This window comes from Vipera ursinii (assembly GCF_947247035.1).
Source record: "Vipera ursinii genome assembly, chromosome: Z".
In the NCBI taxonomy this organism is placed as follows: domain Eukaryota; kingdom Metazoa; phylum Chordata; class Lepidosauria; order Squamata; family Viperidae; genus Vipera; species Vipera ursinii.
In genome coordinates, this window is record NC_139517.1 from 24,294,376 (window position 1) to 24,317,027 (window position 22,652).

At 39.8% G+C, this 22,652-nt stretch overlaps 1 protein-coding gene across 1 annotated transcript; it reads left to right on the plus strand.

Annotated features, from left to right (window-relative positions):
- Window positions 1-13,978: 13,978 nt before the first annotated feature.
- On the plus strand, window positions 13,979-14,950 carry LOC310650068 (olfactory receptor 6B1-like; the record flags this gene model as incomplete). Its single annotated transcript, XM_083378904.1, has 1 exon — window positions 13,979-14,950. The coding sequence occupies one exon, from the start codon at window positions 13,979-13,981 to the stop codon at window positions 14,948-14,950; it is 972 nt and encodes a 323-aa protein (XP_083235030.1).
- Window positions 14,951-22,652: the final 7,702 nt, after the last annotated feature.

A 22,652-nucleotide genomic window follows, 5' to 3' on the forward strand; every position in this document is an offset into this window, starting at 1 on the left:
TGGAGAATTAATAGATCAACACAGAATGTATTATTCCAAATGTTTCATTACCTTTAGCATAGAGTGTGATTTGTTAACAGGAAAGCAAAATATAACATTTTAAGTGTTGGATGAACCCCAACACTTAAAGTTTTATGAGTGTTTTCCATAGTCTTACATTACTATTCTTTCTCTCTCTGATTCTGAAAATAAAATGGAGAATGAGGGTAACAAAATTTTTGAAGTATAATTTAGATTGGTAAGAAAATACTTAATGAGATATTGGCATTTTGTTATTTTTTTAATTAAACACATGGTATATGCTGTCACCTGATGTTTCTGTTAAATAGATGAACAGATACAAAATATAGGGAACTGTTTTCTTCAGATTCTAAACATGAAACATTGTGTCCTTTGTTTTTTGCAATTAGTTAGACTATTCTATAATAGAATAACAGATTTGGAAGGACTTTGGAGGCCTTTTAGTCCTGGAGTATAATTTAGAATGGTAAGAAAATACTTAATGAGACATTGTAATTTTTTTTTATTTAAAAAGGTTTACAATACATTTTGACTTTAATCCCCCCTCCCTGACCCCTATCTAGCCCTCCCTATCCCTCTCCCCCATTCCCTCCTCCCCCCCCCGACTTCCCAGAGCTAAATACAGGGTATAAAATCAAAAAACAAACGTAAGCACCCCTATGTTATCAACAATAAACTATTAATTCTATCTCCCTCTAGCTCATATAAAATGAATACAAACAATATTAATATTACAAATAAAGTATAAAAGAAAAAGAGGAAAACAAAAAAGAGCTTTACTCAGAATAGATTTTCTTAATCCCAGTCCTTATTCATATTAATTTCAAAAAAAGAAAAAAAAACTTTCACCTACTATTTGCATTCTCCCACCTTTCTCTAATTTCTAAACAAATTCTCAGTTACGCACCAAAAGCGCCTATCTCTGTTAACCTTAATAATCTCCAACCAAACTAAACTATGATCAAAAATAGTTCTTGCATGTATCACGCCAAATGTCTCGCAGTGTTCAACACATACTGTTAGTCCATAACCCTAATATACTTTTCTAGCAAGCAAATAACATCAATCTTAAATTGTGTCAAATATTAAAAAAAACTTTCTTTCTCCTCTATGATAAATTTAATCCATTGACATTCTAATTTAAAAATATTAATCACCAATCTTAACGCTCCAAAGCTTTTGGAGCACGTCTGTCATGACCCCCAAAACTTCTTTGGACCGCACCCCTCCCACAGCTTCACTGTAAGTACACTTTGGAGATTCCATAACTTTCTGCTGGTCTTGCTCTTGCTCTCGTCTCGCTCTTCTTGGGGCGGCACGCGTCATCCTCTGGCCTCCTGCAACAACCGATGAGACTGTAACTTGATCCCCTCCAACACCATTGCCTTCTGTCTGTCTATCTGCAACATCTTGAAGCTTTCCCTCGCCGTATCCCTTTACAGCTTCCAAAAATGATAGGGGGGTTGCTTTTAACACATTGCTATAAAAATCACGTGCCTGAGCCACAGTAACCAGATGATGTCTTTTACCTTCATGCGTCACCACCAGTCCAACTGGAATCTCCCATCTAAACTTAATATCACATTTCTTAAGTTCCTGTACTAGAAATGCAAAATCTTTCCTTCCTCTTAGGATCTTCGGAGGAATCTCTGTTAAAACCAAGACTTCTTGCTCAGCCACTACCAATTTAGTATCATAAGCAGCTTGAATGACTTCATCTCTAATTACTCTCTTTGTAAAATAGACCACCACATCTCTGGGTAACTTCCTCTGTCTTGCAATCCATGAATTTACACGAAAAATTTTGTCCATATTTCCCTCAATTTCAGATGCTGGCTGGCCCAGTACCCCTTCCAGAGCCTCAGAAATCAGCTGCTTTAAATCTTCTTTACAATTCTCCTTTAAACCCCTGATTCTAATAGCATACTGCATCTGATGATACTGAACAAGGCTCAATTCTCCGTCCTTTTTATCCCTTATATTTTCATTTTCTAATACCTTTGCTTCTAATATAGAGTTCTTTTGACTGAGATCCTCCACTTTTACATCCAGCTGTTGCACACATTCAGCTACAGATTCAATCATAGACAACATGTCCACCCTCATTGCTCTAAACTTCTCTTCCATCTTCTCCAATTTCTCCAATTTCTCCTCCATTTTCTCCTCCAGCTTTTTCAACTTTTCATCCATCATGTCAGACATCAATTGTGAATGCTTTCCAAGAGCATCTTGTAAATCCTTAAGCGTCAATGTCGGAGGAGGTGTAGGAGGAAGCAAAGCTTGCAATGAGGTCTGTTGCACCAGGGAAGACCCCGCATTCCGAAGAGCTTTAGAAGTTTTAGCTGCCATCTTCCCCCACTTTCACTTATTGCGCACTTTCACTTTAAAGCTATAAAATCCATTGAGCTAGAGAGTAAAGATAAGAGTCCACATCACCTTGACCTCCTGTACCGCTCTGCCTGCATCTTGATAATCAAAAGTATTTCCTTTTGGCAGGGGTGGTTGCTAACGCCTGGCTCTGCTCCAAAAATCCCGGAGCAGGGGCGCTGCGCAGCTCGGAGCAACCCAGGCTTTGGGGGGGCTCATCCTTCAGCCGCCCAAACTCTCAGCTCAGGTGGCCCCGGAGAGCTCAACCCCTACCTGGGGCCTCACCCCCTCCTCTTCTCCCGAGGAGGGGGCTTCAAATCCATCTAAACAGCTGATCGACACTGTTTACGATGGAAAAACACAGCTGCGGAGCGGGCAGCCCGAAAACGGCTGTCTTCGGCGTCACGTTGCCACCAGAAGCCATTGTAATTTTTTATTATTATTAATTAAATGAACACATGATATATGCTGTCACCTGATGTTTCTGTTAAACAGATGAACAGATACAAAACATAGAGAACTGTTTTCTTCAGATTCTAGTACATGAAACATTTTTGTTTTTGCAATTAGTTAGACTGTAAAAATTAATGGCTTCTTTGATTACCAGATTCTAAACCAATATGTTATTCTTTTCCTAAAGTACCACTTCTTAGAGTCTCTTCTATAAAACAGAATAACAGAGTAACAGGATGTTGGAGGCCTTTTAGTCCAACCTCCTTCTCAGGAAACCCTATACCATTTCTGACAAATACTTATCCAATACTTCTTTAAAACATTCAATGTTGGGGCACTCACAACCTCTGGAGACAAGTCACTCCACTGGCTAATTGTTCTCACTATCAGAAATTTCTCCTTAGTTATAGGCTGGTTCTTTCCTTGATTACTTTCCATCCATTGCTTCTTGTCCTGCCTTCAGTTGCTTTGAGAATAGGCTGACTGCCTCTTCTTTGTGGCAGCCCCTCAAATATTGGAACATTATGCTTATGCAGTGCATAATTATGCATATAAAATGTTTATGTGTGTGTACATGTTGGGGAGGGAACCTATTTTTTAAATCATGCTGTACTATTTGTCAAATGTTTTTAACTACTTGGAAGGATTTTATTTTAATGGTTCTACAGTTTTAAAAAAATGAGCTGACTATTCTTTGTTTTTTGTTTGCTTTTTGTTTTAAAGTACTTAAAGTGATGTTCCTGTCAAATTTAAGACATTTTCTTCAGAATAAACTCCATAATTAGTTATCTGTGCCTAGCTACCCAAAGGGATCCTACAAAAGAGGGAGAGAAGTGTTTAATATCCCTATTCAAAGAATGAAGCCAAACAGATTTACTGCATAAAACTAAGGAGATATTTTAACAATAATATTATGGAGCCACAGAAATCTTTGCTGAAAAAAATACAGTGAGAAGATTGATTCAATGAATATCCTTTGTTCATCATAAGGGATTGTTTTGACAGGCAAATATTATGAAGCTCAATGCATCTACCTATGTGGGATTTCTTGAACCTTGTGAACTATGGATCTCTCTTTCATGCCTCTTGTATTTTATGTGATCTTTTTGGTGCATTTACCCAAGTATTTCTTCCTCTGAAATCTTTCTGTCCTGGCAAGATGACACACAATAGCCTGTATTCCCAAAATGTAAATAATCCTTTTGTCCAAACATGAAACCATTTCTATTCTATGTTGTATCACAAGGATATACATTGTTTTATCCTTAGGAATATTTGCTATTATTGTCCTTTTAACTGTTATACTGTACATCTATTACATTTAGAATTTTCACATTTGGAATCTCATTTGTCTTTTGGATATGTGGCTTCTTGGCTATTTCTCATGACATCCTTATTAACCAACTATCTTTCTGGAATTCTAATGTGATCAACGCTCCTTTTGTGATGTTGTGTCTTGAGTCGATAAACCAATTAATTAGATTTAGAGGCTGTCTTACTCCAAAATAACCACAAGTGGATTATCTAAATATGAGAATTGTTTTGTATTGAGATAAGTTGCTTGTAAACTGTGTGCAACGGTTAACAGCTGTTATGGTTAAACTCCCAACAGCTTATCTCCGGAGTTGTTACTTTGCATTTTAAGGCGGGAAGTAACTGTTTAATCTCATTGGCTGCTGACTAGTGGCAGACCAGATAAATAAAAGCTGAGCAGCATTTGGGGCTGCTTCTGTTGTACTGAATAAAAGGATTACTGTTTTCATCATTCTGCCTCATCAATGTCTCACTGAACCGAGAATTTAACAGTGGTGATGAAGGTGGGATGTGCTACTCAAGAAAAAGACAGAAGTCAATAAGGGGTGAGACCAGCACCTGAGCCTAGCAGAAACTATGTCCCCCGCCCTCAGTCTGCCAGAAAACCACATTGGAGACCACCATGCCTTGAGATCCATCCTAGGGCCAGCACAGCAGCACAAGGCATTGTGAGGATGAAGAAAACACTCACCATGGCCAAGTTCAGCAAACTGGTGGAATTCGATGTGATGCATCCTGAGAGGTGGAGTTCTTACATCTCCCACATTGAGAATTATCTCCGTGCTAACCAAGTTAGCAAAGATGGGCAGAAGGCCAAGACACTCCTGTATGTATGTGGCCAGGCGATGTTCGATATAGCCAAAAACCTAGTCGGCCCAGCTACACTTGAGTCAGTCGCCTATGCAGATCTTAAGAAGAAGCTCAAAGACCATTTTGAGCTGAAACTCTCTGTAATCACATGGTGACATGTGTTTGAGCAGTGGGAGCAGCAGCCAGGAGAGTCTGCCACTGAGTTCATAGCCTCCCTATGCCAGGCATCTTGGCTTTACAACTTTGCAGATATTGAAGAAAGACTGAGAGACCGATTGGTTTGCAGATTGCAGATTGAGATCTCCAACAGAAATTATTTGCAAAAGAGACCCTCACCTTCCAAGATGCTCTGAAGGAGGTGATGGCTGACAAAGCCACTGGAGGAGCCGTCAAGGCCTTATGGCCCTCCAAGAATACTCCCAGCCCAGAAATTGTCCACCACGAGGACACCAAAAGAACAGAAGACTCCAAAATGGACCTTGAGGTCAATCAGCTCCAGTAGAAGCCAGAGAGGAACCAGAGGCTGCTTGAGGAGGCAGTTCCCTTCACTTGATATGTGGGCTGTGGAGGCCATCATAGATGCTCAGAGTGCAGGTTCCACACAGCATTGTGCCAGGCATGTGGCAAACAAGGCCACATTGCCACCATCTGCAGAGGTCACCAGTGGGACATACCTCAAGAAGAAGTATTCAGGAAAGGTACCGGGGCTCCCAGGCAACACAGAGTTGGCTACTTCTCCAGCTAAAGGAGCGTGTTCAGAACTGGCACCCATCATCACCGTAAAGAGAAGCTTAGGCAAAAAGTCAAGCTTCAGGGAGTTTCATTTAACATGGATCTGGACACTGGTCAGCCCTATCTATAGTTTCCCAAGGAACTTTTAATCACATCTGCAGTCTCAGTGGCAAATGAGTAAAACTCAGGCCATCTAAACTGTTGCTGATGGATTTCCAAAACTCCCGCATAGCTGTTAAAGGAGAAGCTATGCTCAATGTGCAGTTCAAGGGGTTTGAGGGTCCATTGGACATTGTGTTTGTCAATGACCATCGCACAAGCCTCATTGGCCTAGACTGGCTTGACGCATTTGGCATCCTAGTAACTGGTATTCACAAAACATAAGCAGCAGACCTGTCGGCAGTTTGCCAAGAGTTTGCTAATGTGTTCAGCCCGAACTTAGGGAAATACAAGGGGCCTCCAATTGCCCTTCATCTTGGTCCTACCATAACCCCAATATGGATCAAGCCTCATAGAGTGCCTTTTGTCCTCAAGCCCAAAATCAATGCAGAGCTAGACATGCTGGTGCAACAGGAGACATTGCAGCCAGTAGATAGTGGGGTGTGGGAGACCCCATAGTCACACCACTTAAGGCCAATGGTGAGGTGCACATATGTGCAGATTATAAGTGCACTTCAACAACATGGATATCTGGTGCCTGTAGTCAGTCACATTTTGGGGTCACTACAGGGAAGTTGCATATTCACCAAATTAGACTTGGCACAAGGCTACCAGCAACTGCACGTGGATGATGCCATGGCAGAAGCTCAAGCCATTGTCACCCACAGGGGAGATTCCAAGGTTAGGCACCTACAGTTCAGGGTCAGTGTAGCCCAAGGGCTGTTTCAGTGAATGATGGAGCATACACTCAAGAACATTCCAGGTGTGTGCCCCTACTTCGATGATGTCCTCATAGCCAGGGAGTCAGAGGAAATTTTGGCCGAACAGCTGAAAACTATCCTTCACTGTTTCCATGAAATGGGGCTAAAGCTAAAAAAGAGAAGATTGGGGTAGATTCAACAGAATTCCTCGGGTTCCATATAGATGCTGTAGGCATTCATCCAGTGGAATCCAAGCTCAAAGCAACCCAGCAGGCTCCCAGTTTTAAGTCTAAGCAGGAGCATCAGGCTTTTTTTTTAGGACTTCTGAATTTTCATCATGCATTTCTTCCACACAAGGCCACGGTAGCAGAGCTGTTACACCGGCTCTTGGACAAAAAGGCAAAGTGGCAGTGGACAAATGTCCATGAGAAAAGCTTCTCAGCAGTCAAATCACTGCTGTCTTCAAACTCAGTACTCACCCATTTTCAGGAAAAGCTGCTTCTCTGCATCACTTGTGATGCATCTTCATATGGGGTATCGGTCATGTTAAGTCACTTGATGGCAGACAGGAGACAGGCTCCCATTGCTTATTATTCTAGGACACTGTCTTCAGTGAAATGCAATTACATGCAAATAGACAAGGAGGCACTGGCCATAGTGGCCATTATTAAGAAGTTTCATGATTACTTGTATGGCCGCCACTTCATGGTCTTCACAGACCACAAGCCACTTCTAGGGTTATTCACCATGAACAAACAGACACCTCAGATCTTATCCCCAAAAATGTTGAGGTGGTCTATCTTCCTCTCAGCTTATAGTTACAGAAATGGGCCATGCAGACGGCCTCAGCAGGCTCCTCCTACCACAATTAGAGCCAAGCTCTGCTCCAACTACTTGCATCCTGGCTATTTGCTAGAATCTCCCCTTCATGCTGGGGGTGTAGCTGCGGAAACAGCCACTGACAGGACGCTTAGCTGCATTTTGAACTAGGTATACACAGGATGGCTTGACAAATGTCCAGGGCCAAACTTTCAGAGTTTTTACATGAGGAAGGATAGGTTTCTGCCCATAAGAGTTGCATACTTTGGGGCAGTTGAGTCATAGTCCCAAACTCTTTGAGGCCCAGGGTTTTAGAGTCTCTGATCCAGGAACAGTCCAGATGAAGGCCCTCGTGGCCTGGGCTGGATAAAGATATTAAGGCTCAAGTTCATAGCTGTTTCACATCCCTGCAATCAAGGCCCAAAATGCCGCAACCCCCTGTCAACTGATAGGAAGCCATGCACATCCAATGATCAAGAATCCACATTGGCTTTGCCAGGCCTTTTCAGGGACAACTGTTCCTAGTGTGGTGGACAGCCACTCTAAGTGGTTAGAGGTCACACCAGTCCCAAATATGACTACAGCCAGGACCATCCAGGAACTGCGCAGGATCTTTGCAATGCATGGGCTACCCGATGTGCTAGTCTAAGACAATGAGGCTCAGTTTACCACTACAGAATTCCAGTCCTTCCTGATGGCTAACCTGATAAGGCATGCCATGTTGGCCCCCTTTCACCCGTCCTCGAATGGCCAAGTGGAACGTATGGCCCAAATGACCAAAGACTTTTTAAAGAGGATTGTAACTGGCGACTGGCAGCACAGGCTGGCAGATTTCTTACTCTGCCAATGCACAATGTCCTGCACATCAACAGGCAAAAGCCCAGCTGAACTTAGATGGGGTCGGTGCTTGATCACTGAGCTGGATCAGTTGCATCCAGACAGAGTCACCTCTGACACCGCACACTGTGAAATTTGTAAGTTGGTGACCAGGTATGGGCCTGGAACTATGGTCAAGGGAAACTGTTGTGGTAGCAGTGGTTGGTAAGGTGTCAGGACCACTTTCTTATGAAGTGGTCCTGGAAGATGGCAGAGTGATATGGCGGCACATTGACCAGCTGTGCCAGAGGCTAGTGAACCAACTGCTGGTGCAAGACTCATTTCATAGCCAACCCCAGGGGTAACTCAACAATGCCCCATCTGCTCCAGCCAGAGAACTCTGTTGTGGACCTGATGGAGATAATAACACAATATGGGAAGGTTTCTGGATTTAAAGTAAATATACAGAAAACTAAAATTTTGGCTAGAAATATGACAGTTTCGCAGAAGGCTCTCCTAGAAGGATTAACTGGATTTGAGATTGTTAAAAGGGTTAAATATTTGGGGGTGATTTTGTCGCCCTCTAATACAAAGCTATATAAAAATAATTATGAAAAGTTATGGGGGAAAATTCAAAAAGAACTGGAGAGTTGGGAAAAATTGCAATTGTCTTTGTTGGGACGGATTGCAGCAGTGAAAATGAATGTCCTGCCCAAATTTTTATTCTTATTTCAAATGATACCGATTCTTAAGAAAGACTCTAACTTGGAGGAATGGCAGCGTGGTATCAATAAATTTGTGTGGGCAGGGAAAAAGCCACAAGTTAAACTTAAGATTATGCAGGATACTCGTGAGAGAGGTGGCCTTAAAATGCCTAATTTTAAATTATATTATGAAGCTGCTGCACTAGTAGGAATAAGTGATTGGATTAATTTGACACAATCGAGGTTATTAAATCTTGAGGGCCATGATCTGTTGTTTGGCTGGCATGCATATTTGTTGTATGATAAGAAGGTAGATACTGTGTTTAGGATGCATATTTTAAGACAGGCATTGCTGAGAGTTTGGAAGAAGTATAGACATAAGTTAAGCAGCAAGATACCATTGTGGGCAATCCCAAAACACGCAATGGAAAATATACATGCTGGTTTCAAACATGATGAGACTACTTACAAGGAAATTTTAAGTTTGGAAAGGAATATTTGGTGCTTGAAATCATATAGTTTCTTGCGAGAAGAGAAGGTTGTTCAGACTTGGTTTCAATATATTCAGTTACAGGCCAGGTGGAAAGAAGACCAAAAAAATGGATTTGCAACGACTGATGAAAATTTGATAAAGCAAATTAGAAATCAAGGACCAGCACATATTAAACGGATATATCTTGCATTGATAGAGATCGATTCAGAAACAGAGCTTGTTAAGGATTGTATGATAAAATGGGCCCAAAATATTCAGGAAGTTATTACAATGGACACGTGGGAAAAGATCTGGGTGAGGAATGTAAAATTCACTCAAGCTCAAAGTCTAAGAGAGAACTTTTACAAAATGTTTTATAGATGGCATCTAGATCCTAAAAAGCTTGCAAGTATGTATCCGAATTATCAGCCTAAATGTTGGAGGTGTGGTGATGAAGAGGCAACATATTTTCACATATGGTGGACATGTAAAAAGGTCAAGGCTTTTTGGATAAAAGTCTGGTGGAATATGCAGAAGATTTTTAAACGGAGGATAAAGTTTTGTCCGCAATTTTTTTTGTTGGGAATAATTGTTGACGCTACAGTTGTGGACTCTAAGTTGATGTTGAATTTAGTTACAGCAGCAAGACTTTTGATAGGTCAATATTGGAAGAAAGAGGAACTGCCGACTATACAAGAGTGGATTTTAAAGGTTTCTGACTTGGCAGAGATGGCGAAGATTTCGGCCTATTTGAAAGATTACTCGCAAGAACATTATATTATGGAATGGAGAAAATGGATTGAGTTTATCCAGAATAAGTATAGGGTCAAGAAGTTTTATCTAGCATTTGAATAAGTCTTCTTTCGTTTTCTTTTTTCTTTTTTTATTTTGTCTTCTATATATATTTAATAATGCTAAGTTTTGTCTGATCCTATATAAGTTAGAGAGTGATGGATTTTAGAATTTATAGTTGTTAGTATATGGTTGTTTATGATTGCTTTTTTATATATATATACCTTGTATTTAGCTCTGGGAAGTCCGGGGGGGGAGGGGGGTGGGGGGGAGGTGGGGGGGGGAGGAGGGAGGGGGGAGGGGGGGAAGGGGGGAGGTAGGGAGGGGAGGAGGGTGGGGGAAGGGGGTTTTTTAAAGGAAAACTGTATTTTTAAAACTTTTCAATAAAAAAAACAAAAAAAAAACAATGCCCCATCTGCCAAGTCTGCATTCACTGATGAGACTCCCAGCCATGAAGAAGGGGGACTATCGGCAGGTGATTCAATCCCAAATGCACAGACTGCACCAATTTAGCAGAACTGGCAATCGGCTCTGATTTCCAGCTCAACAGAGACTGTACCACAAATGGACTTTGGTTCTGGTCTATCGGAACAGGCCAGCCAAAGGGATTTGGGTTGATCTGAAGCAATCGTGTCTAAAGCTGGCAGGTGAGCTGGTACGCCAGGAACTTCCAGCAGCTCCGAGATGCTCAGAGCAACAGTGAAGACCACCAAATTATTTAAGGGAGTATGTACACTGTTTAAGATTTGCACCATCTAAGGGTAAAAGGTGTTATGTATTGAGATAAGTTGCTTGTAAACTGTTTGCAACAGTTAAGAGCCATTACTGTTAAACTCCAGACAGCTTGTCTCCGGAGTTGTTACTTTGCATTTTAAGGTGGGAAGTTACTGTTTAATCTCATTGGCTGCTGACTAGCAGCAGACTGGATAAATAGAAGCTGAGCAGCATTCGGGGCTGCTTCTGTTGCACTGAATAAATGGGTTACTGTTTTTTTACCATTCTGCCTCATCAATGTCTCACCAAACCAAGAACTTAACAAGAATAATATAAGGAAGGAATAAAAAAATAAATCCTATTTGTCTGGACCAATATACACTTCCTCTAACAAATAAACAAACAGAAATCACCAATGTGCTCCTGAAAGAAGAGCCATTTTAAGAAAAAATCTAGAACATCATCAGGTGGGGACAATACAGATATCTGATTGTGGCATTGATTATTCCAAAGAGCAAATTCTGTGACAAAAAAAGAGTATTTCCTGGGTCCTGACAGGTGGTAATGTTTGCACCTATATATTTGTTTAGTGAATCATTTCACAAATGTCACAAAATGTGAGTCTAACTGATATATAAGCACAACAACAATTAAAGAAATATAGGAATCCAAAACACTCAAACATGAATAAAAATAAACACTGAAGCTTGCAAAGCAATAACTATCATCTAACATTGTACTACCACTTGACTTTTAATACAGAACTGACTGGTTGATTTCTTTGGTCAGCCCTTCCATGTTTTCACAGAGGACCTTCAAGGTTTTCTGTTACCACTTTATGGCATTCTGATCCAGTTTCCTGTATGTAGCTGCTTTCATCCTTTTCTCTCATAAATATGCTAATGTTTAATTCCTATGAGTGTTATATTAATATTACACATACTTTCTTTGCACAGTTACAGGGGTGAAATAAAAAGCAGTGCAAAAATGCATTAACAAGAATGAAAACAAAAGCAAAAAAAAATGTAGGCCCTTCATACAAATTATTATATTTAATATATTATTGTATTTAACAATAGGGATGATATATTGTGAAAATGTAAAATGATGTTAAGTTGTAAAAATAAATATAATTCAAAAACAAATTACTCATAAGACCAGTTCAACCATTTTTATACAATTATTGTGCAATTTTTGGTAGCACAAGAATTTGGTTCCTAAACTGTCTTCACTTTGGCAATGCAGGAAGTAGTTATAAGGACACATAACCTACTCACAACCCACACGAAAGACAAATTTAATTCTGATACAAGATATAATTTTAAACATTTTTTTAAATCATCCACTCTAAAACTGTAGAAGTAGTATCATCCCTCTCAAGGCCACTGATTGTTATATCACTTGTGGATGGGGAAAATTATAATTTCAAATATTGTGATTCCTTCCTTCCTTCCTTCCTTCCTTCCTTCCTTCCTTCCTTCCTTCCTTCCTTCCTTCCTTCTTTTTCTTCTTTCTTTTTCACATGGCAAAAAGCAATATTTCTTAGGAAATATTCTGTAATGAAATATTTGGGAATAATATGCTGCAATAATTATGAAAAATAACTGCATAGATGTATCATCAGGGAACCATCACTTCTTCTCAAGAATGTCCTTGAGATTACTGAGTCATTATATAAAATATGAATGATGAAAACAGAATGTTCTTTGAACTGTCCTTGAGATGCCACCAGACCCACAACTTTAGTTCTGGTACAAGGTTAAAGCACAGTACTGTAGTCTATGTAAATATTAGTATCTGTGTGGGTCCAATGTAAGAGCGTCCAATGTAATAATATATGTTTCCACCTAAGATGATGAAATTTCTTCAATTGATTTCTGAGGTGTGTTCAATTTAGGGATCATTATTTTTAAAATATACAACTCTTTTTGATTTTTAGAGAGGCAGAATTGGAAGCGGAAACTCAAAGAGAGTGCAAAAGGACAAAGTTTACAATTTTTAGTCACATATTTAAAGGAGACTTTAAATGAGATTCTCTCCACTTCCAGTTTTGCCATAAATTCAGCAGTATAATAGGGGAAAAGTAGGACAATACGTTTACCATTAAGCAAAGCCAATGTATAGAAAGGGGGGAAATACCACTTATGTCTCTAAAATCTTGATGTCAAGGTGACATATAGTGTGCCTGTCAGGACTAATTTCTTTTGAGAAGACTAGTTGTTTCAGAAGAATTCCACTCAACTGGTCTACCACACCTAATGAAATTAGATCAACAGCAAAATCCTAGGCACACCTACTCAAAAATAAATCCTATATTATTCAGTGGATCATGTTAACAGGTAAGTGTGGAGACCCAAACTGCATTAAAATGGTGTGTCCTTTAGCAAAAGTTACAAACTTGTGGTCAAAATATGTCCACATCTATAATCCAGGTCATCTTTTAAAAAACTATCAATGTTTGTTACATTGGAAAGCCAGAACTAAAGACATACCTAGCTTGTTTGTAAATATAAGTTTGTAAATGGGAGTGAAATACTTTATATTACACAATGCTCTGCATGCTATTGAAAAGCTTGAAATGCAATGCTTTGCTATGATATTTAGTCATAATATAAATAATAGCAGTAGTAATATGCTGTAGTATGCCATGGTAGTGGTCAATGACAATGTTTCATAAACTTATTACTTGAAGTTTTAAGACAGTCTTCTAATTTTTTTTATGTGAGACAGCGAAAAAAGGAGGAGGAATTGTTATGGCCAAATTGGATTACTTTTGTTTAACATTTTCCAGTGTTTTTGCTGATAACTTCTCAAATAAACTGGTGCACTTGACCTGATGTCATATATGTATCCTTCCCACTAAAATCTTTGGCTGCATTTTCAATATGCATTTTTATTGCAGTTAAATTGTAATTTATATTAAAATTGGCTATATTTTATGAGATTAGTGGATTTGACCTAAAATAATTTACATACCAGTTTATTTTGCTGACTTCTCAAATGCATTTACTTTCATGAGGTACTTTTATTATGATAATATAAAATATGCTTAGCTCTTTTTATATTATTATTAACAGTGAAAACAGTGACGAACATATTGGAGAATGCAGAACCACACTTCTCACACCAAATTCATTATTATGGGTTTTCCTGAACTTCCAGTGCATCAGCTAACATTGTTTGCAATATTTGCCACCATCTACCTTCTGACTTTGGTGGAAAATGTCCTCCTCATTTTGACCATAAGTTTGAGCTGGCAGCTTCACACTCCCATGTACTTTTTCTTAGGAAATCTTTCTGTTTTGGAAATCTTCTATGTCTCAGTAACAATGCCTAAGTTATTCTCCATCCTGTGGTCAAGACAGAACACAATTGCTTTCCAAGACTGTCTCGCTCAGATGTACTTTTTTCTCTCCTTAGCATCTTCTGAATGTTTTCTCTTGGCAGCAATGGCCTATGATAGATATTTGGCAATTTGCTATCCACTTCATTATACTTCTCTTATGAATCACAGAAGCTGTGTTTTCCTGACTATGGCTTCCTGGCTTAGTGGTTTCCTAGCTTCCATTCCATCTGTGGTGATGATCTCCAGGTTGCAGTTCTGCCATGAAAATATCATTAGACACTTTTTCTGTGACATCTCACCTTTACTGAAGTTGTCTTGCACAGACACTTCAACCATCGAGGTTCTGGATTTTGTGGCAGCACTAGCTGTCCTTATAACATCACTTGTGGTGACTGGGACATCTTACATATGTATTTTCTGTACAGTTGCAAAACTTCCTTCCAGGAAAGATAAGAGCAAAGCTTTTTCCACATGTGTTTCTCACCTAACAGTTGTTTCTATGTTCTATGCCACTACCATATTCATGTATGCCCGACCCAGGGCCATTGGAACATTTGACTTGAACAAACCAGTATCCATCCTCTACTCAGTGGTAGTTCCATTCCTGAACCCAATTATTTACAGTCTCAGGAACAGAGAAGTAAGAAAGACCTTGAGCATTGCTATATGTCAGGTAGTCACCTTCTCAGGATGTTTTCTAATGAAAAGATTAAAACCATTGTTAAGCTGATATGTGTCACATATCTTTTGCAACAAGTATTCCTTTCACTGCCACAAAAATTGATTTAGTAACTTGTATAGTTCCAAAAAGGGATGCGGTGGCTCAGTGGGTTAGGATGCTGAGCTTGTTGATCAGAAGGTCAGCAGTTTGGCGGGTCGAATCCCGAGTGCCGCGTAACAGAGTGAGTGCCTGTTACTCATCCCAGCTTCTACTAACCTAGCAGTTCGAAAGCACGTAAAAATGCAAGTAGAAAAATAGGGACCATTACAGTGGGAAGGTAACAGCGTTCTGTGCGCCTTTTGCGTCTAGTCATGCCAGCCACATGACCATGGAGATGTCCTCGGACAAGCGCTGGCTCTTCAGCTTTGAAATGGAGATGAGCACCGGCCCCTAGAGTCAGAAACGACTAGCACGTATGTGCGGGGGAATCTTTACCTTTACCTTATAGTTCCAAATATTTTACAATCTGAACAATTTGTTTTGCTACAACAGATGCATGTTATTTTTCAACTGAAAAGGTGATTTGAATATTTTCTTTTTTATGGTATGTTATAAAAAATTTGGGAAACAGGAAGAAAACCTGCAGACTAGAGAACAGCCTTCCTCCTTCCCCTCCCCCCCCCCAGTTCATTCCCACACACCATCATATTTTTTAAGCATTTCATACACTTTGCATTTCTGTAGGCTCAGACATAAGAAATAATAAATCTGCTATAAAGTGCTCTTATATTATTGGACTATTCATTACTAACAGGGCTGAAGATTTTACTGAACTCCAATATTCAGAATACATATCTCATTAGGCCAGTAAGAGCCACAGCTTCTCACTTTATGCTAGATGGTTAAAGAAAGTTAGAGAAATAGTTTATACATATTCCTTTGTTTGACATGACTATTGTCACAGAACATATTTTGTATTAATAACTTTTATTTGATATTTTAAACACTGTCTATCTCACATTGCTCTGATATCTTTTTAATAATGTTCTAAAAACTACAAGACTATAAGAGGAACACAATTTTATTTTCCATGTCATAGTTTAATTGCTAATCTTAATGCAAAGCCACACTGTTGCAAGCAAGAGTTGATACCATTTAACTGATTTATGCAAACCTCTTTCAAAAAATTATTAGAGCAATTGGATATCATTATTTATTGAGCTATATAAAATAGCTGCATAAATTTAAATTTTGAATAGAGAACTGACTTGCAACAGGTTTTATTAAGTAAATTAATAAAAGTTTCAAAGCTAATCTATACCACTTTGTCATGAAAAAATTAGCAAACCATTTAGAAAAATAAGGCTTTGTTCAGAAGCCCCAACAAATTACAGAACTTTTTTACTAGGATTTCCTGACAGAGCTAGTTTTATGTAGCAGTTAAGATGTTAGGCTGGAAACTGGGAGCTGGTGAGTTCTGGTCCTCCTTAGTTACAAAGCCAGCTGGGTGACCATGGGCGAGTAATTTTCTCTCAGCACTAGGAAAAAGACAGTGTAACTTCAGGAACTTGCCAAGCAGTCACCAGGAATCAACACTGACTTAAAGGCACTAAATAAATAAATAAATAAATAAATAAATAAATAAATAAATAAATAAATAAATAAATAAATAAATAAATAAATAAGTAAATACATACTGTAAATGTGAAGTTCTGTTGTTTCTAAAATATTGTGATTTAATGCTTCTGTAGTTGAAATTTTTACATATAAATTTGTGAAATAAAATCAAATTCAGGTGGATTTGGTTACTTTTCTTTTTGTATTGACTATCTACTTTATGGAATAGTGTGGGCATGATACTCAAAAGGCAAGAAGACTTCTCACCCCATTAAATAGTAATGTGGTAAGTGATGTTACTAAAGTCATTTATGATGAATCCTATCTTAAATTGCAGACTTCTTTTCTCATTTAAAAACATTTTAGTAGAATAAGATGTACTACTGTTACCTTAGCCTGTTGGACTAATCCATTCTTTGTTCAAGAGAAAATCTCTATTACCATCTGGTGGGGCCATCAACAAGCATCTGCTTAATGCAGATGGTAGACTTAATGAAGATTTATTTGCTGAATGAAGTTCTTTACAACCATGTCTAAAGTTATGACCATTGCAGCAATTTGGACTAGAAGGATTTCAGAACATCATGAGAATGAAACCTGCTCTCATGGTGCTTGGAAGCCTTCTTCTCCAAATCGGAGAAGAAGGCTTTTGAAAGATCTTGAGAATTATTTGGAGAATAGCATGAAGTGGCCCCAGTCAGAAGGACCCATTTTGCATTGGCTGGGTGTGCCTGTCAGCAGCTGGATAAAAAAAAAGTTGAAGATAAGTGAGACATTTTGTATATCTGTGACAAAATCACAGATATAATCTACAATATAGTATCAGACTAATTGGGAAAAAAACATTCCAAATTCTTTTTTCCCCCTAAAATATATATCTACTTTTTGGGTGTTTTTCAAGGAAGAGCTTCTTGGGTATGGTGGGAGAGGGAAAAATGATGAAACTAGAGTTCCCCTATTGTGACATGACCTTTTTATATACCTAATGGCAATTTGGCATTGCCTTTGATCCTGCAGACCCTGTCTAGTTCAAGAACATTCCCATTGATTGTGTGTTATAATATCTAAACAAAAGGTAGTCAACACATAGATAATGACCAGTTCAAAACTCTCCAAGAAGGGACATACTTGATATATCACATACATGCAGTATGTGTAGCCAGTTTAGTGTAGTGGTTAAAGACTATGAGTTCTAGTCCTATCTTAGGTATGAAAACTGGCTGGGTGAGTTTGGGTCAGTCACTCTTTCTTGGTCCAAACCTCCTCACAGGGTAATTGCTGTGGGGCAAAAAGAGAAAAAGAGTATTATGTCTTGAATTAGGTATAAAAATAATAAAGGTGGAATGAATGAATGAATGAATGAATGAATGGATGGATGGATGGATGGATGAATGAATGAATGAATGAACGAATGAATGAATATTTGCCTTACCAATAACCTCACAATGCAAGGACAATAAAAGTAAAATATCTAACCCAAATAGGGTTGTCTATGTGGGGAGGCATTTTATCACTATTAACAGGTGAAAAAAATGTAACCCAAAATATTAAATTGTGACTGTAGGATTTGGATCCTTTCTGTACATCTTTGTAAATCACATTGGACACTTATGTGACTGGTATGATTGATTATCCTGGTAGCATATATAATATAATTGAATACATCAGTCTGGGCCAAATAATCTAGGCTAAACATGGGAGCTCAGAAAAATAAACATGACTGGGACCACAATTTTTGCCAGGTATTCCTAATATATTTTAGACTTATATTTCAGAAAGCAGAGGATCTGAGAAGATTGATTACTTAGGACAGGGATTCTAGCTGACCTATCAAATTACTAGTGTAAATGAACCCAATAGGCTGCATTCCTAAGAATCAAAAATTGCAAAAACAGACCAACTGGTTTGAACACAGACACAAAAACAAAGGAACAACTTTTTAAAAGGAGAATGTTGACAAAATAATTGTCAAATCCAGAAGAAAGCAAAGCTTTTAAAAAAAATGGGGGGAGGCATTCAAGAGCTGGCAGACTATGATTTCCATGTTTATTTCCTTTAAAAGTAGAAGAGATCTGTGTTAGTAAATAAGCCTATTTATCTTTTATCAGAACAACTTTTAAAACATTATGTAATAATCTCTTTAAAAGTTATTAAGTTGTTCAGTTATGTTTCATTCACTGAGTGTGTATGTGTGTTTTGTTCAGACACTTTTTTTCTTATTTTGAATGTAATGTTTAAATGACAGGGAAGTTATCTTCCTCACCTTCATTATCTCCAATTTAAAACACAATGTCCTTTCCTACCGTATCTACTTCACCAACAACTACAGTAATAGATTGCTGAAATGTAGTTTGCCTCTTCTTCTGAATATTTGAACAGATTTATGAATATATTTGTACAATATGCATTACTATAAATATATTTTCATTTCAAAACCAGATTCTCAAAATTCTAATTTGGCAAGAGATATTTTGCTTATCTGTTAAAAGGGGATATAATCTAGAGTGGTCAATTCAGTGTAATACAGCCATACACGATTCATCACTTTTTTCCTGCTTTATATGTCACTATAAGTTTTACTCTCACACAACTTCCTGAAAATTATAGGGATAATTACAGCTAACACTTCGAAGTATCAGTGAATTATGTAAATTTGAAAGTAGGATAAAATATATATTTTTAGAAATCTCACACTCTAAGAGAAAATGTGTGATATTATCTTGCATATATTGCATCAACTCTCACTGATTAAAAACTTAAAATGTGGCTTTGTTTATGCAGGTGAGAGACACAGCCCAATTCATTTGGAATGATCATATCTCTCATATCTACACCCAATTTAGACTACAGTGTTATTGATGTTGTGATTCCAGATTTTCTGCCATGTCTTCCATTGGGGATAAAAGGTAGATTGGAAAGAGAAGAAGAAGGCAACTGTTGTGTATGTAAATAGTTATTAACAAGGGAATTAGCAGATTGCAGCATAGCAGGGTTTTGAGCGGGAGATTCAGCTGCAATCATTGGTTGCAATAACTTAGGAGCGGGAAAATAGGCTCCATTGATTGGTTACAGTTCAAACACTACCCCTATAAAAGGTTGCAACATTTGACAGTTGACAGTTGACTTTGTGTATTCAATAAACTCGTTCATTGTTAAACCACTCTGAGTCCTCGTCTATCAGAACCAAACAATTGGCGACGAGGGTGGGATAGACAGAAGACCAGAGAATTGGCGGAATCGTCGCGCAAAGGCGGCAGAGTCAGAACAAGTCACAGTCAACCGAGCGGCCGCGGCAGAAAAGAAAATTCTCCGAATGGCGCAAATTGGGTCATTGAAGGAATTCGACCCAAACTTTCCCGAGGATTGGGAAGAATACATAGGACAAGTCGAAGGGTTCCTGTTAGTGAATGGAATCACAGACGACCGTAAAAAAAGCGGCAGCGCTATTGACGATTTGTGGCACACCGGTCTACCGAATCGCTGTCGGACTGTGTCAACCGCAACCAGTCTCAAGCGTGCCTTACGCCGACCTCCTAGCCAAACTAAAGGTCCACTTTACACCAAGGAGGTCCGAACTCTTTTGGCAGCGCATCTTTGAGAAGAGGAACCAGAGACCGGGAGAATCCATACAAAAATTTGTCGCTGCCATCAGGGAAGCCGCAGTATGATGTAAATACGATAATTTAGAAATAAGAATTCGGGACCGAGTAGTACTGGGCTTGCGTGATGAGCAGCTTCAAAACAGAATAATCGCCAAACCCACCGGCGATCTGCAGGAAGTGATCGACGAACTTCTAACGTACGAGTCCACCGGGTATCGTGACCCCCCCCCGCAGCAGCATGGCAGCGGCGTCCGAGATCAACCAAGAGGGCTATGTGGACTGCGGGGAGGCGGACCAGCAGTGGGAAGAAGATATTGCTGAAATCTCCAGGCGATTCGGAAAATTGGCGCCAAGACAACCCAGAAGTGAAGGGCCTGAACCTGCCCGTCGTCAACAACCCGCAACTCCGCAAAGACAAGTGACAGCGACACAACGACCATGGCGGGACACCACAACCAGACCGCGCGACATGGACAACCAGAACCGGTGTGGCAGCTGCGGAGGCAACCATCCCCGCGCCTCTTGCCGATTCCGGACCGCAAAGTGCAGGGCATGCGGCAAGACCGGCCACATCCAGGCTATCTGTAGGAGCCGTGTTCGCGACAACCGCCTTCACGAAGTCAATGTGTGGCCCGAGGGTAAGGTAACCCCTTGTTTCAGTGGCAAGGAGACCCCTAAACCCTGGGTTAAAATTCCAAATCTAGGGGAGGTGGCGCGTGTCAGCCGGAGGAGACAGGGAAAAGGTTACAATTTTCCTGGAGGAAAATTAAAAATCACAGTCCATCTGCAAGGGGTCCCTTGCAGAATGGAAATAGACTCAGGGGCTTCAGTGTCAATAATTTCCACTGAAACCCTTGAGAGGATCGAACAAATAAGTGGAAGGAAAATTCCACTTAGTTCAACTAATATTCAATTAACTGATTTCCAAAAAAGCCCCATAAAAATAAAAGGAAAGATCAGCCTTAGCGTTAAATTTAAGGGATTTAAGGGGGTCTTAGAATTAATAGTTACGGAGGGACATAGGACTAGCTTAATCGGGGTTAACTGGTTCCCTGCCCTGGGCATTTGGATTGGGGGGATAAATTCAGTAATTAAAAATAAGACCCTCGAATCAGTCTGCAATGAATTTGCAGACGTATTCGATGGATCTCTGGGTAGGTACAAAGGGCCCCCAATTAAATTTAACCTAGACCCCTCTGTAAAACCAATCAGGCTTAAGGCCCGAAGGGTACCTTTCGCCCTAAAGGAAAAAATCGAGGCCGAGCTCGACAGGCTTGTAGGCCAAGGGGTATTAGAACCTGTTGAGGGTGGTTTGTGGGAAACGGCGATTGTCACACCCCTCAAACCCAACGGGGATGTGAGAATCTGCGCTGACTACAAGGGCACCCTGAACATTGGAATGAAAAAGCATGCTTACCCGGTCCCGACGGTGAAGCAGGTCCTCGCCACGATCCAGGACGGCGCCATGTTTGCCAAGCTAGACTTGGCGCATGCGTACTTACAGTTGACTGTTTCTAAAGAGGCTGCAGAGGCACAGACAATTGTTACCCACAAGGGGGCGTTCCGAGTCCACAGACTGCAATTTGGTATTGCAGCAGCTCCAGGCATCTTCCAAGAAGTGATGGAGAGGACCTTAAAGGGCATACCTGGAGTATGCCCTTACTTTGATGATGTCCTGATAGCTGGAAAAGATGAGGAAATGTTAGTAGAGCGGCTGGAACAGGTACTGGGTAGATTTAGGAGGGCTGGATTGAAACTAAAAAAGGAAAAATGTAGCATAGGGGTTAAATCCACTGATTTTTTGGGGTTTAGGATTGACAAAAACGGAATCCACCCTACCCCTGACAAAATTAAAGCAATCAAATGGGCCCCAGAACCAAGGAATAAGGCGGAACTACAGGCCTTCCTTGGCCTGGTAAACTTTTACCACACGTTTGTGCCCCACAAGGCTGCCATTGCAGAACCCCTCCACAGACTCTTAGATAAGAAGACTCCTTGGCAATGGCTGAACAAACACAGAGTAAGTTTCCAAACTTTAAAGGACATTCTGTCCAGTAAATCAACTGTAACCCACTTTATAGAAAACAAACCGATTTACCTGGCGTGCGATGCTTCGCCTTATGGTGTAGGGGCTGTAATCAGCCACTTAGACAAACAAGGAATACAAAGACCAATTGCATATTATTCACGTACACTAACCAAGGCAGAGCGAAATTACACTCAGATAGACAGGGAGGCATTAGCAATAGTGGCAGGAGTAAAAAAGTTCCACGACTAACTTTATGGTAGGAACTTTACTATACTGACTGACCACAAGCCCCTGTTGGGACTGTTTACCACGGATAAACAGACTCCCCAAATAATGTCGCCTAGAATGCTGAGGTGGTCCATTTTCCTCTCAGCATACTCATTCTCCCTCCAATACAGACCGGGCAAGGACATGGGACATGCTGACGCCCTGAGTAGATTGCCCCTTAACATAACAGAGGAAGACCCTGCACCTGTGGGACAAATAATGTCCCTACAGGATATTCCTGATTGGCCCCTAACTG